Source organism: Cyprinodon tularosa, unplaced genomic scaffold (genome assembly GCF_016077235.1).
Source record: "Cyprinodon tularosa strain WSP-4 unplaced genomic scaffold, ASM1607723v1 ctg419, whole genome shotgun sequence".
In the NCBI taxonomy this organism is placed as follows: Eukaryota; Metazoa; Chordata; class Actinopteri; order Cyprinodontiformes; family Cyprinodontidae; genus Cyprinodon; species Cyprinodon tularosa.
The window spans coordinates 998,637-1,014,807 of NW_024039140.1; the positions used below are offsets into that span (position 1 = coordinate 998,637).

The following is a 16,171-nucleotide window of genomic DNA, read 5'->3' on the forward strand; positions in this document are numbered from 1 at the left end:
GAAGGATCACCTGAGGGTTTGAAGAAATTTTTAAAATACCTACACTTTCTCAGGCAAAAGAAGAAATTTATAGTCTTTACTTACTGTGATGGATCCATTCACATAAGTTTCTTTTGGATTGTAGGTCATCATCGTACCTTGGAAATGTGAAGTCTGTGAACTGCTTACTATCAGCAGCAGCAGAACCACGGAGAGGAACATGATGACTGAGTATCTCTACACAGACTGAGTTTTAGGAAGGAAATTCATGATCCAGCAGACAGGCACTCTATTGTCTGCTCTGGAAAGGGAAAGTATTTTATGGTTTGGTTTTACACAGAACCCTAGTATGAGGAGATTTCCTCTAACTGTGAGATAATGATCAAAGATAAAATAGGTAAAGAAATTACTGTTAGCAATGCATTGCAAAGTTAAAATAGTTTTCTATGTGAGCAAAGTTTGAGCTATTTTTCATATAAAGACACACTTTCTAATTAATAATGTTATATTAAGGTTGTGAACTGAGTGATTGAAAACCAAAAGCAAGGCAAGGGAAATGTATTTATATTGCATATTTCAAGAGCAAGAAAATTCAGAGAGCTGTTTATAAGTTTTTCCTGTAGCTATGCATATTTGACAATAGACTTTATTGCGTACTCATAGTCCAATAAATATATAGGATAAAAATAAAACAATACAGGTAGAAAAGTACAATACAAGTGCAAGATACAATTAGATATGAGATTTAAGGAGACAGCAATACCAGTCTCCACAGCTTAGACTGGTATCAGATTGCACTATGTTTGGTGTCAGTAACTGAGAAGATAATATCATTGCCAGATGCATTTATTCTACAGATAAAACTATACATTGACATTTCGTAAAGCAGCATGTATGGTTGACTCTTAGCCTGATAAACCTGACAAAATGGGAGATGAAAGGTGTTATTTAGTCTGGCCCCGATGAATGAGACATCGGTATATTGTTGATGGAAAACAACCCGTTGTTTTTCAAACCATGTCTGTGCCTACTGGGCAATGCTCTGACCAATGAGACTAAGTGACTGTGACATAGGAAGCACGTCAGAAAGCTGCTGCGGGAAAGTAAACAAATGAGTTTGTTGGTAAAACAGCGTATACGTCCTTCTCAAAAATGAATGAGCGTAGAGCCTCTTCCTGCTCACGTTTCAACGAAAACCCCAAGTCTAATCCTTCCAAAACTGATTCCAAAGCTGAGTCAAAAATTGTCATTAGAGCCAGAGGTTTTTCACACAAGACTATGCCTAGAGAGGGCCTCTGCAGACGGGTTGCGGTTAGCCCTGGCTGCCGTTAGGCTCGGAGCTTCGCTGGTTGACGCGGTCCCCTCAACTTCGGAAATTGTTTTTTTAATACGCCTTAAATCGGTAAATGGACCATATAGTGAACCTTTGAAGTATAATATTCTCGCCTCAAATTATCTTAAAACGTACTTTTATTGAACAACAGCAACAGAAAAGAGAACTTTTAACTTTCAATGGAGCACTCCATTGAAAGCTGTAGCTGCCACAGTGCATGCTACTGTTGTGCTTTCTCCAGCGTCATGCAGCTTTGTCATTATGCCCTCAAAATCCCGCCAGCTTTGCATCCAGACATTCAAAACACATCTCTGCATTGTGATTGGCCTGCCAGATTTAGGGCCTGGGGCATTGATCGAGGCTAGACCAAACTTGTTAGAAAAATGTACGTTATCATCAGCATCAGCAGAACCACAGAGTGGAACATGGAGGGACTATGTCTCTGAGCTAGCCTGGTGTCTCCTCGGGGTCCCCCCAGAGCATTTGAAGGACGTGTGTGTGGATTGATACGTCTGGCCATCTCTGCTTAGACCGCTGCCTCCACGACCCGGCCACAAGTAAAGCAGAAGAAAATGTATGGATAGTTTTGAACTTTTACAGTTGAAATATGAAACTGACACCCATTTAGTCTCACAAAACTCCCAACTTCGTCCATCCATCCATTTTCTGTTTTGCTTTATCTCTGCTGGAGTTCTGGAACCTATCTATATAGCAGTCTACAGGCGAGTGCGGGGTAAACCCTGGACAGATCTCCAGTCTATCGCAGAAACACCAACTTGACTATGGAAAATTCCAGTTATCTTTCTTGGCCACAACATAATTCTAAATTAGAGTTAAACTGACTGTAACACACCCCAGAAAATGATGGAAACAACCTCATTGGGTGGAAACTGTAAATATTTGTCTATAGTTGTTTATTTTGAAGTTTACCTTTGGCACAAGCACAGCTTATTTATTTAGCATATTTAAAAAATAGAATCACACAAAGCTCTGGGCATGAAAAGGAAGAAAAATATGCATAACGGTACATTGCATTTTCATAAAGATAGATAAATTAAAAGTTAATATAAACTTTAGAAATAATAAAAATGAAAGATTTAAATCAATACAATAAAATGATTGAAGAGAAAAGAAAATTAAAATTGCACTGTAAATTTAATTCATTATGTTAAGATAACACATTTTAATACCACTCTTACCAAATCTTGATTTAAAGCAATTTAAGTTTTATGTGCTTTAACAATTTTCATACATATAAAGTTTGTTCCTTAGAGTGACAAACATTGGCAAACTAAAACCTCTGGCTTGGTATGCCACTTCATATAGCAATAGTCTTATCCATTATTTAGGAACCAGTGAAAATAACACAGCAAGTACAAATTCAATTAAAAAACAGATCAAACATTTCTTTACAGAGAGCTCTAGAAACTGATAAGATAAAGCAGTTGCTCAAAAGTCTATGAACAATAAGCAGATTGTTAAAGTCTACTCATGAATTTACAGATTTTCTCATGTCTTTTAAATATATAGAAATGGACATTAATTGCATAAAGTATATTTACAATAAAGATTTTTGTCAAAAACAGGTTTGGAGATCTGAAGATGCAGTGGGCCCCTTCTCCATTTAATCAGTCCTAGCAAATATTAAATACATTTTAATGAGTGGCCACTAGGGGCTAGCTATCCTTTTACTTCCAATGAGCCATTGTTCAGCAGGCGTACAATTATGCCTGGTGGAAAACCGCGTCTAATTAGTTCTTCTGTAATCTGGAGAAGGAAACACAATATTTAGCTGGGATTAACAGAAAAATAAATCAGATCTTGGATCAGCCTGTAAAAGCAAACCTATATTCAAAAGTTTAAGATTCAACTTTCAGGATACAAAACAGGTTTAACGGAAACAAAATCAGCAGTACAGCAGAGGCCCATACCACGAAGCAAGCTCAACTGAGTGGGATTCACCCCAATGTGTCCCGTTTAACCAATCCAGAACAATGCTAATCAGAATCAGTGGTACCACAAAGCTTGTTATCAACTCACTAACTCAATCCAGCCTTGAGTGATCATTGGTGTGTTTGATTTCAGCGGCTGCGTCCTCTAAGGACTCTACCTGGAGTGTGTTCTTTGAGGGTTTTGAAATAAAGGAAGCCAGAAGAGTTTGGCTATGAATTCAACCAGGTCCAGGCTTCCCCAACTGTTACTGCCCCTTACTTGTCGTACTGTACTCTCTGTCGCCTATTACCTGTGACAGTCGACACACAAAGCAGGGGAAAAAATGGATGCCAAATTTCTCGATACTGTTTCATTGTGCTAATTACATTTTCAGGGAGTTTCAGCAGCATTACGGTTGTCGCAAATATTAGAATTATAGTCTCCACACCACAGAAATATTGGAATCTGAGCTTAAATGTCAGCTGAACCCATTTGCAAAAGGACAGATAAAACCTTACAATAAACCACACATTACCCGTAACATATCTGACTCAATAACCATTTAAAATAATTATTTACATTAATTTTATACTTGTATTATATTAAACTGCAATTAAAACATTCACCATTGTTCGGCACCAGTTCCCTTTTACCTCTGAGCACGGAATAGACGGGCTTGCTTGGACTTGCAAAGATTGGTCAGATACCCAAGGCTACGTAGGACCAGTGGTGTCAAAAGTACCCACATTTGTTACTTAAGTAGAAGTATAGATGCTGCAGTTTAAAAACACTCTGGTAAAAGTTGAAGTATCAACTTGACCTCTTTACTCAAGTAAAAGTGAAAAAGTATGTGCTCCAAAAACTACTTAAAGTATAAAAGTATAAAGTAACCTTTAAAAAAAACAGCCAGAGCCAGAGCTAACTTTTTCGATTATTTCTATAAATTCTCTGAGATAGGGCCAAGGATGAGGGAGGTCTTGTTGGTCTGCGTCTCCCGATACGCTCTCGCCTGTGTCCAACCTTTCAGACATTTCAACATCTTTTTCTGAATCCCACATTGTAGCATGGCATAGACAATTCACGTTAGCAGTTTGAAGAAAACCTGCTTGCTTCTGATGATTTCCTTTAGCTAACCAATGAGTGTTTGCGTTCTATGACTCATCCAATCACACTAGTTTTCACTAGATGTGGATGGAGCCAATGATCTGTATTGGATGGAGCACATGACGGGAAATAAATATTTACAAACATTAAACCAGGGGTAACCAATTAAAAATCAGTGGGTCTGAATAAAGAAAATACATAAAATTTTTAAATTGAAAAAAAAAAAATAAAAAATTGCCAAAAATTGCATCCTGTGTTATCTCAGAGGAGTTGACACTTATATGACTGTATTCCTATACATCCACCAGTAGTTAAAGGTCAAACAAAAATTAGAATTACAATTATAGAGCAATCAGTATTATAAAAAAAAGCCCACACTGTTTCTGAATAGATACATTATTGTATTGGTTAAGTTCTGTTCCGTTTATGTATCTTTCCTTGAAAATATGAAATGTCCCATGCTCCTGAATGTACCATAGCTATCTGACGCTCGTGAATGCATCACACTGGTCTGTGAACGCTGTGCTGTTGATGCACGTTTGATTTTCCGCTTCAGACAAAGCTTTACAGTTTCCAAACTCACGTCGGTATCACTGTTTATTGTTGTGTGTGAAAAACAAGAGACTAGAAAAATTAAATCAGCCGTAACTCGGTCAAAATCTTTGGATTAAATGTTGTTTATAACACCCATATATTTTTTAAATTAATCTTCCATATAATCACAAATGTTTTCCCCAGGAGAGGAATATTTAAACGTTTTTATATCATTAATATAACAACAAGTAGCTCCATTGGTCATAGTTTAATCCGTTTCCCTCGTTGGTATGTGGTTGTACAGAGTGAGGCGCGCTCCCGCTACTGGGGATGCATATTCAGCAGGGATGCACTTTTCCGCATAACACCGGACCGCGGTCCGCTAATCCGTGACCTCTGCATTAAATCAAAGCCAAAAGTAAAGAGTAACGGTTGTTTTAATAATGTAAGGAATAGAAAGTACAGATACTCGTGAGAAAATGTAATGAGTAGAAGTCAGAAGTAAGAAGAAAAATTAGTAATGGGGTAAAGTATAGATACCTAAAAAGTGTACTTAAGTACAGTAACGAAGTATTTGTACTTCGTTACTTGACACCTCTGCGTAGGACAGATAGGATACCCCGGACCCATCCTTTAAATGGGGCAAAAAGAAGGCTGCATTCGTCAGCCGTATAACAAGGAATCTTCTAGTTGATAGAGGCAACGGCACCAGGATATGACGGCCGAGGAATCTGGCTTACGATAATTTTTTAACTTTGTTAGAATTCAACCGGAAAAATTGTTAAAAAAAAAAAAAAAAAAAAAAAAAAATATATATATATATATATATATATATATATATATATATTTTATATTTATATATATATATATATATATATATATATATATATATATATATATAGACTACACTGCTATTTTGCAAGTTCTCCCACATAGGTTCATCTCAACTGTGAGAGACATAATCTAAAAAAAAAATATCCAGAAATCACAATGTATGATTTTTTTAACCATTTATTTGTATAATAAAGCTGCAAATAAGTATTTGAGAACCTGTCTATTAGCTAGAATTCTGACCCTCAAAGACCTATACCTGCACTCCATTTATTATCCTAAATGGGATGCAACTGTTTGAGGTCATTAGCTGCATAAAGACACCTCTCCATCCCATACTGTACAATCAGTAAGAATCCAACTACTTACATGGCAAAGGCCAAAGAACTGTCTAAATACACTACAAGCTAAATTGTACACCTCCACAAGGCTGTAAAGGGCTACAGGGAAATTGCCAAGCAGCTTGGTGAAAAAAGGTCCACTGTTGGAGCAATCACATGAAAATGGAAGAAGCTTAACATGACGGTCACTCTGCCTCTGACTGGGGCTCCATGGAAGATCTCACCTCATGGGGTCTTAATGATCTCAAGAAAGGTGAGAAATCTGCCCAGAACTACATGGAATGAGCTGGTCAATGACCTGAAAAGAGCTGGGACCACCGTTTCCAAGGCTACTGTTGGTAATACTTCATGGTTTGAAGTGATGCATGGCACGGAAGGTTTCCCTTCTTCAACCACCACATGTCAAGGCCCATCTTAATTTGCCAATGACCATTTGGATGATCTAGAGGAATGTTGGGAGAAAGTCATGTGGTCAGATGAGACCAAAATAGAACTTTTTGGTCATAATTCCACTAACTGTGTTTGGAGGAAGAAGCATGACGATCCAAGAACACCATCCCTACTGTGAAGCATAGAGCTGGCAGCATGATGCTTTGGGGGTGTTTTTCTGCATATTTCACAGTGCGACTGAACTCTATTAAGGAGAAGATGACTGGGGCCATGAGGCCCTCAGTTAGAGCATTAAAGAGGGGTCAAGGCTTGGTCTTCCAACATGTCAATGACCCGAACTACAGCCAGGACCCAAGAAACAACGGAAGGCCAGGGGTGTGTGAGGACATTATACAGGAGAAAATGAAAACAGAATAGTAAAAGGTTGGTAGGCTAAGACAAAATTGAGGAAGAAGAAAAAAGAAACAGTAAAAAAAATATCTTAAAAAATTGTTTAGGTTATTGTTTCACCGGAATCTAATCCGCTCTTCAATAAAATGTCACGTCATTGTTTCCCAAACAGCTGATTGGCTGTGGCATGGAGCATTCTCTAGGATTCAAAACAATCAATCAATACTGAGCTAACCTGCCCCGGTTTGCCATAGAGAGTACGTTGCCATTGTGACAAGCCTTGCTATAAAGGAATCCAGCTTTGTGGTACCAGAAAGTCAGGGTTAAACCCAAAGTTGTCTGGCTAACCCAGTAATCCTGCTTCGTGGTACAGTCCTCACTAGTGTTTGTAGGATGGGTTTGTCTGTTTCTGTTTACATTATTCTCAACATATTTACAGACCAGATTTTCAATGATGTCCCGATCATCCTTCAGTGAAAGTGTAGTGGAGATCTTCAGTTTCAGAACATTAACAAATATTGGCTTTGGTTCTGGAACTACAGCAGCAAAAGAATGGAAACAGTCAGCTCACAAATTTTATTTAAACAAGCAGAAACAAAGGTCAAACTTAGACTTACTGCTTCCAACTGTCACAACGATGCATCGAAGCTCAGACTGATACACAGAACTGCTGGAACTGTGGAAGCAGATTTGAAAAGTAGCATTATTATCTCTTTAAAGATACTTACTTATACGTTTTTCTAAATTTATCCAATTCATTGAGAAGTTATTTTCAGAATTTCACTTTGATAAAACTTGAGTATTATTTGATTAAAATAAAATGCAGGGTAGACCATTAAACCATAGTATAGCACAAGGGATATCTTTAGTGGGCTACTTCTCAGGTTCTTTTTTTTCTCGTGTGCCGGCACATCCATGTCATGATTCAATCTTTTCTGGACTTTTTGGTTATGTTTAAGTTTTGTTTTTCAAAGCTGTTATGCATTATTTTATCTTATTCTGTGTTTGTCAAGATTTATATAATTTTTGAATTATTAGTTTTAGTCCCACTTGTTAGTTCTTTCGGTTATCTCTTTTCAGCATTTTTGGTATTATTTATGCTTTGGTCTAGTTTTAGTTGTTGTCAATTTTATTTCATGTTCTTTCCTAGTTAGATCCTGTTTTCCCTGGTTGTTGTTTGTTGCCCCCTAGTGTCCCTTTTCTTTCCCCTTAGCTCCTTTTTAGCTTCTCCTGTCCACACCTTCTCCTTACCAACTGATTAGCCCATTAATTGTTTGTTTCTACCATATAAACACCTCCTCTGCAGTTCTTCTTTGCTGGATTATCTTCATCACTAAATTCCTTATGTTCCTTGCCTATTGTTACTGAATCATTTAGTTCTGTGCTATTAATATCTTAATTAAATGTACAAAAAAATCCTCTCTGCCTCCCCATCTCTGTATCTGGGTGCTAAACGAATATCCACCGAACCTGACAGTCCGCAATTCAAAAATGATTCAAATTTCCCTCCCTAATCAACATAGATGAAGACATTTTTATTTCTAATTATAGTAAAAACATGGCCAACAAATTGAAACTTTGATACAACTCAAAGTACTAATCTTTTAACAAGAAAAAACAAGAGGTTTTGTGAGACTAAATTGTTACCAGGTTCCACTTTGTCTCAGCATTTGCAGTAAGGGAACAACTTCTCTTCAATTCACAGAAAGAGGGAAACTTTTCTTCCTTTTGAGCAGGTTTGGTCTGCCAATGGATAGAATAATCAATTTCTGTGACTCTATTTTTTCTATGACATTGTCTTTAGAGGGACTAACCAAGCGTGACTATAATGGACAATAAGAACAGAAAAAAGGTGATGGACTTCCCTCTCTCTGCTTGGCACCACCCAATAGCAGAAGAGACAAGTACACTTTAAAGAACAACTAAACCCATTCAAGAGCCTTACTTCCTCCCACATAAAAAAAAAAGAAAACAGCTGGGCTGTTTCACACAGTAAAAAAAATAAATTATGGGATGAATTTCAAATATCTAAAAAAAAAAAGTTTTGTTTGCACAGTGTCTAATCTTCAGCCACACCACAAGGGCAGCACATCATGCAATACCCAGTTTTGATGCTCGCATGCGCAAAGAAAATTATCTGTGTACAGTGGCATACTGTATGCAATTGAGAGACTGACTTTGCTATATTTGCTGTAAAAAGTGGGGGGGAAATTTTTTAAGTTGTGGAAAAACACAATTAAAATCTGCAATCAAGTATCCTTTATTTATTTAGTGATTGATTGATTGATTGATTGACTTTATTGATCTCACAGTGGAGAAATTTACTTATTACATCAGCTCAAATAGTCAAAGAGGAAGAATGTGCCAAAAGACGGAAAAGGTGCATGGGTAGAAACTGGGTGGCATTTCAGCCGTGGCTGACAGATGGATTGACAGCAGGAATAACACGTGAAGTGACAGCAACAAATTTATGGAAAGCAAACATAAAGATGATACTTTTGCGATTGTGTGAGAATTTTTCTCCACTGTCTTCACTGTAGACAGAGGAAATGTGGGGAAGAGAGGGAGGAGACCAGCAGCCCTAAGCCATATCGTTTTAGTCACTAGCGCTAGAGATTCCTGTGATCATAGAATATGGAAGGTCTCTAAGAGGGAAATTGGTGTCAGAGTTTTAGATTATAGGTGTATGTAGATTAGTATGTCCTTTTGGGTTTTCTAATATTCAAGGGTATCCACATCAAATTATCAAGCTGATCCAAAACGCTGTAGCTAGAGTTCTGATAAAAATTGAAAAGAGAAAGATAGTTTTTTTCTCATATTTTAGCTTCTCTTCATTAGCTTCCTTTTAAATCCAGAATATATTTTCTTTAGTCCTCCTTCTAAGGTTCAAAGCTCTAAATAACCAAGCTCCATCATTTATCAAATGTCTGGTTTTTCCTTATGTTTCTTAAGTTGCACATATATATTTATCTGCTCTTAGTTTATAAAAGTAGAAGGTGGCGTAGATATTTTTTGTAATCAAGCTCCTCTACTGTGAAAGCAACTACCAGTTCTAGTCTGGGAGACAGACATCCTGTTTACTGTTAACACTAGGCTTAAAAATATATATTTTGATAAAGAGTCTAGAGTGGCTCAGGTTATCCTGAGCTACGTTTACAGTTATACTACTATAGGGTTAGGCCTTTGGAGGACATATGACCCCATTTTCTTCACTCTGCCACACTCTTCAATGTTGTCTTATATGTTAATTAAATCAATAACTTTGTTTTCTCTCTGCTTTTTGTCATTATAGTAACTTCATCTGGTCTGGCGTTCTATTTAACTGTGACACAATGCTGGAGGTAGGGGTTACCTGGGCTGCTACCTAACTTCAATTATGACTAAAAAAGTTGCGCCTGTTTTTCAGTGTTCAATCCTGTTTCTCTCCTATACTGACAGTAGTTATAGGTCCAGCTTTTACTGTGACAAAATATAATAACTCTCTTTCATTTTTTTGACTTGAAAACTACGTCAGAGCTCATCTGCTTTCCTGTTTCTTTCCAAGACAAAACAACATGGAGCTTGTTTATCATGAACCTTTTTAAAATAGAACGTATTAATTGATTAGTCTTGAGATGGTGTGTGTTGTGAATTGGCATATAAATTAACAGAATTTAATTGTATTATAGTCCTGGTAAATCTACAAAGAATGTGCAAAAAGATCAATATTTCTCTCTCCATGAATGATCTGACCTTGTGAAATCTGACAGTAAAAAAATCTAAGTGATGATATCAACATAAACATAATGAACATCGCTGTTCTAGGCAGTTTTCCATGTAAAATTGCATTATTGCAAAAAGGCAAATATCCGCTTTGTGGATGTTGATAGATTCTTACCAGGGAGGAAGAAAATGAAAAGGTTCAATTGATATAGGTGTTATTTTTAAAATTTTGTATATGTTGGACCTATTTATTCTTTATTTCTTTATCCATTTGAATTGTGTTAATTCCTAAACTTATATATTTTTTGTATTATTTACAGACTTTATAGGTTCATTGTTGAATTTTGTGTATTTATTTTTTGTTGTTTTATCATTTTTTCTTTCTTTATTATGTAAAACAGGAAGAAATGTGGGTGGTCCACTTTCTATAATTGTAGGAGCCTGGTGAGGACCAGCAGGCATTTGGGTTAGGGGCCTATGGGCTTTTACCAGTGCAAGAGAGGTGACAGATAAAGGAATGGTTGAACTCTATAATTTTGCAAAAAATATAGGAAATAAATCAACTGAACATCTACAAGTTTGGACTTAGACTTCTTTTGCCTGCGTCAAGAAAACGTGACCTCAGTGGCTATAGTGGCTTATTGGAACTTTAATGGATGTTTGGTTTGACAAACAATTGCCACTGCATCAATTAAAAACCCATAGGATCTTATTTATACTGATGATAATAAGGACCAGATACTAACCTTCCCTGTACAACAAAACAGATGGGGTGGCTCTGTCCAGCATCTACTACAGAAGGTGTCCATGTAAGAGAGAAGTTTCCTGAACCTGAGGACTTCTTGACCACACTGGACGGCCCGCTGTACAGGAGCTCAGAGATCCTTTATAAAACAGCAAGTAATTAGAACTGTAGCGTGATTCCAATTTTTTACCACCTGACAACAGATTAGATGTTTCCCTCATTGGTAGCAATAATATTTTGAAATATGTCGAGGCAATTTTTATTATATGTGTTACTTTCTAAACCGTAACCAATTTTACATTCCATGTAACTATATATACACACAGCAAAGCTGTGCAAAAAGTATTTAGGAAATATATAGTCAGAGCCTATCATTGCCACCTAGCACCTAGCACTGCTTCTTACTTTTAGACCCTTTTCTTTGTTATAAATATAAATATCATAAATTGTCTTCACTGTCTTTTGTTTTATCACTGAAATGTCCTCTGATTAATGTTTTCATCATGCAAAACTTTCAATTGTTTCTTGACAAAATGTGCTATACAAATAACTTGCGTTGCCTTGACGGGACAGATACGGTCTATTTCCAGCTTAGGTCGCATTTCCACAAAAACAAAATGTCTTAACAAATAATTCTGAGGTGTACCATCTTTTGTTTTGTTTGCACTCAATCAGCTTTCCATGTGTTTTGCATTCGCTTACATAGAATGTGTTGCAACTGCTCTGATGTTGATCTCCAAATTCTGATTGACGTCACTGTAGTACAGAGTTCCATGTTCTGGAGTTGGAGAGAGATATCTGGGCAGATAATTACCTTCTGAGCAGGATGGTGCTGCAGGATCAACTGAAACACATCAGGAAAGTCTAAAATTCATGCATGGTTTTGTTTTACATTACTCTTCAGCTACTTTGTAGCATTTCATTGCTAGAAATATGGCAAACATATAATCAAATTGTACCTAAAAGAGCAAAGTGCATTGGTATCTGACTGATTGCATCGCTTGTAGTTTTCAAAACGTAGGATCCGTCATTATGAGTAAGGTTGATTGACTGCCTGGGGAAGTCCTCCATCACCATCTGGGCTACATACCAACCTTGATTACTGCTTGCGGTGGCACTGAATGACAGCGTACAATTCTGCAAGAACAAAGCAAAAAAAAATCAATAAATATATATATATATATATATATATATATATATATATATATATATATATATATATATATATATATATATATATATATATATATATAGCATATGCGTTGATCTGATTTTTTTGTAGTAATATCTGAAAACTTGTTGAAGGATAATTTCTTTTAAAGGTTTCATGTCTGTTTTAAGTTGATGCTCATTATGTATATGTATCCTGTAAATCAGCTAGAATGACATTCCAACACTTAAAGCTGAAGCTTTATCAGGAGAACCATCTGTGTTTTAAGTTTGAATTATGGAGAGTAAGGGGTTTGTATGTTTGGTTACTGCTGCAGACAGCTTATGCATTCCACATCGTGACAGGGGGCTGCTTTGGGATAAATTGATGGAGAACTAGAGCCAGGGGTCCCCTCTTTGTGTGCACCTTATGAGTGCTAACATTTAGCTGTGCTCAGGCATGCCTCAGGCAAAATGTTTCTTTGTATTATGTGTTCACCATCAAAAATGTTGTTATATCCCCCTCTTTGTTATATCCCTCAGCAATTAAAGAACAGGGTTCAAACAAACTGTAAGGTATATAAAGTCCCATGTACAGATTAGAAAGGTACATGTTTGATATAGCAGAGGGGAAATGAATGAAGCTGACTGTATAGTGGTAGAGGTTGAGAGTGAGAGCTAACCCCACATCACACAGACTTTCACAAATAAAAGCTTGTCTAGTCACTGTGGAAATTCCTACCCACTGTTGCACTGCAGCCTAACAGACAGCCCCCCTCCATCATCCATCAGATATATAGATCCAGTCTATCTTTCTTGTCCGACTTCAATATACGAATAAAAGGCATAAACAGGTCCTGTATGGATCTAGGTAGGACCACTGCATGATAGCTTATACATTAAATGATGGCACAGACACTTGAAGTGATATGTGTGGAGCTGGTTTTAAGCGTGAATACAATTAAGCAGAGCAACAAGGGTATAATCTAACAGAGAATACTGGCTCAGGACCTCCTTAAAAAAGAAACAAGGTAATAAGAATGCTAAAAACATAAAAGTGTACAAAAATTTGTCATGATCAAAGCCTCGGTAGCTGATCTAATTACTCATTTCATTCACCTGCCATGCCACCCCCGCTCTCTAATTATCGTTCATCTTATCCACCTGCTCCTGCTGCATTTTGTATTCTTCAGGGCTAGATCATTGCTTATGTATGTTTTGTTTCGTTAGTTTTCCGTTTTGTTATTCCATGGTTCATGTTCCTGTCCCCAGAGGCCAGTGGGTCAAGAAGGTTCTAGTGTTTGTCTTGTGTCTCCTGATCATGTCCCGGCTCTTTTCCGCTGAGCCCGCTCGGTTTTGCCTCGGGGTGCGTGGGATCTAGTTTTAATTCCGGAATGCCTGGCTCTTGGTCGGAGCCAGTTTAATGTTCTGCAGTTCTCCTTGTACCATGTCTTGTCTCTGTTCCTCTCTACCAATGGACCCGCCTGTCTTCATCTGAGCGTCTCTGAGCTCGCTGCTTGACTCATGGAACTCTTAACCTGCCTGAAATTTCCGTGGATTCCTGGAACCTGAAGCTCTCTGTTTCTGTTCGGATCAAAACCACTAGTCTGGCTATGGACTCCTGGATCTCAGAACTGTCCGGTTCTGATTCTGTTTTCCCTGACCGGACTCCTGACTTCCCACTGGGGCTACTGCATTGGGAACACTCTGGCCGGCTCTGCGCCGCATCTCATTAGGCCAGAGTCTCAGTGATTGGGTGGTGCCCTGCCTCCCCCTGCAGCCGCTGCATGTCTGCAGATCCACAGAAGCCCACGTTCTGTTCTTTTTATGTTTTTGATTTGTCATTAAACGTTTTATAACTTTCCCACTGTCTGACTCGCCTGAAAACTGGGTACATCTGTCCTGTTCATGAAAAAATTAGCATCTAATACATAAGATGAATGAGAATGAACCTGTATGGCAAAAGCCAAAGGGAAAAGATTACGGAATAGTGCAGGACTTGTAGAAAATAACTACATTTATTTAAATAAAAACCATTAAAAGCACACTTTAAGATTATGACACTATGAAAAAAACTAATGAAAGAAAATGCTGATTATTTGGCTTCTACAAAACAACTCTAGTGTAAGATTAGGACTAGCTACTTACAGAGGAGAGGCTGAGAACAGGTGGAGGTGTGCAAGGTGAAGCACATTCATTCAGGGAAAGGATAGCATTTCTACATCGGACCTCGTCTTCATCGGGGTCAAAGGCCAACAGATTAATATTGACGTTACAGTTTGAAGGAACCCTTAGAAACAACAAATATACAGAATGCATTAGAACATAGCCATGTTTATATATTTGGGTCATACCAATACTGTACTTATTTTAGCCCCAAATAATCTCAAAATGAGTCTCCATTAAGGCATTTATTACTCCATCCTATTATAATTCTTGATGATCACATAAAGAAAATAAATCAAGTTATTGCTTATTTGAGGGAACCACTGAAATGTCTTGCTACCTAAATGTGCTTATAAATAAACTTGTCCTAATATTACACAGTTTTTATCTGCTGAGTAATAATTTTTTTTATATACACATGCTGTTATTCTCGTCTCTTTTCTGTATTTGTGCATATGGTCAGTGGTTGTCTCTTAATCTCTGATGTCCACCTACGTCCTCTTTTGCACAGCACACTTTCTTTTTTCTTGAGTCTTTGCTCTACAATCTTTTGTAACTCTTTATATAACACCGATACATGTGACCTAAATGAAACTTACCTCAGGGCCGGAAAGATAGTGGTTTGTGGTGGTACGTTGATTTTTTTGGTGTCAGATCGGTGTCTCAATTCAACGCTAGTTACAGCTCTCCAGGAGTAAATGTTATTTAAAGTATTAAACCAGCCACCACCGCTGAATCTGGGATAGAAGTTCAGGATAATTGTTAAAAAATGATGCTCATGGAATTGCAGTTTTTGTCTCAATAGTTAAATCATGAGGAATTAGGTATATAGTTTAGGAAATTAGGCGAATTGTCTCCTGCTCAAATATTTTTTAAATGCCAAATGTTGTTAAACTTTATAAAATGGGCTCACACAAGCTGAAATGGAGAGTTGTTGGGAAGCAACTGAGATGTGATTTTTTCACTCTGGCACCAGATACCACTGACTTCCTCAATCTTTGCATTTGTAACAATTGTGCTTTCAGCACCACAATTGCCAGTGCAAGAATATGAAGAAACTCCACAGGATTGATAGTTAAACTTAAAGCGAAGGATCACCTGTAAAATGTTAAGAGGCATAGTCAAAGCTTGAAAGACTTAAACCTGGGAGAATTGAAATAATCCATACTTACAGAGACTGATCCATTTGAAAATGTTTTCTGTGGGTAGTAGGTCATCATAGTGCCGCGATAATGAGAGCATTGTGTTCGACTGATAATCAGCATCAACAGGAGCACAGTAGGTAACATCATGGACAAGTCAGTGACTCTTTTTAAAAGTAATTAGAATCCAGGAGTATATATACTGTCTCCACTCCCTCTCCTGTTCTAACCTGGATGAGGAAGATTTTCAAGGCGGAGTTTTAACATTAGTGGACACCGGATTGCAAGTTGTGGATAAGGATCAGATATTTAAAAAAAAAAGGAAATGATCCAAAAACATAAGTTCAGAGAGTTACTTGAGTTCTTGAGCCTTGGTTCATCACATTTTTGGCTTCATCAACTCAGGTGTTCTGGGGTCTTTGTTGTTGCTGTG

At 37.4% G+C, this 16,171-nt stretch overlaps 1 protein-coding gene across 1 annotated transcript; it reads right to left on the minus strand.

Moving 5' to 3' along the window:
- Nucleotides 1-2,264: 2,264 nt before the first annotated feature.
- On the minus strand, nucleotides 2,265-15,893 carry LOC119792420. Its single transcript, XM_038299039.1, has 9 exons — nucleotides 15,769-15,893; nucleotides 15,510-15,694; nucleotides 15,196-15,333; nucleotides 14,579-14,720; nucleotides 12,241-12,418; nucleotides 11,984-12,125; nucleotides 11,283-11,420; nucleotides 7,276-7,510; nucleotides 2,265-3,079 (listed from the first exon to the last, which is right to left on the minus strand). Exons 1-8 carry the CDS (start codon nucleotides 15,886-15,888, stop codon nucleotides 7,411-7,413), a joined length of 1,143 nt encoding a protein of 380 aa, XP_038154967.1. The 5' UTR covers nucleotides 15,889-15,893; the 3' UTR covers nucleotides 2,265-3,079; nucleotides 7,276-7,410.
- Between the last annotated feature and the right edge of the window lie 278 nt (nucleotides 15,894-16,171).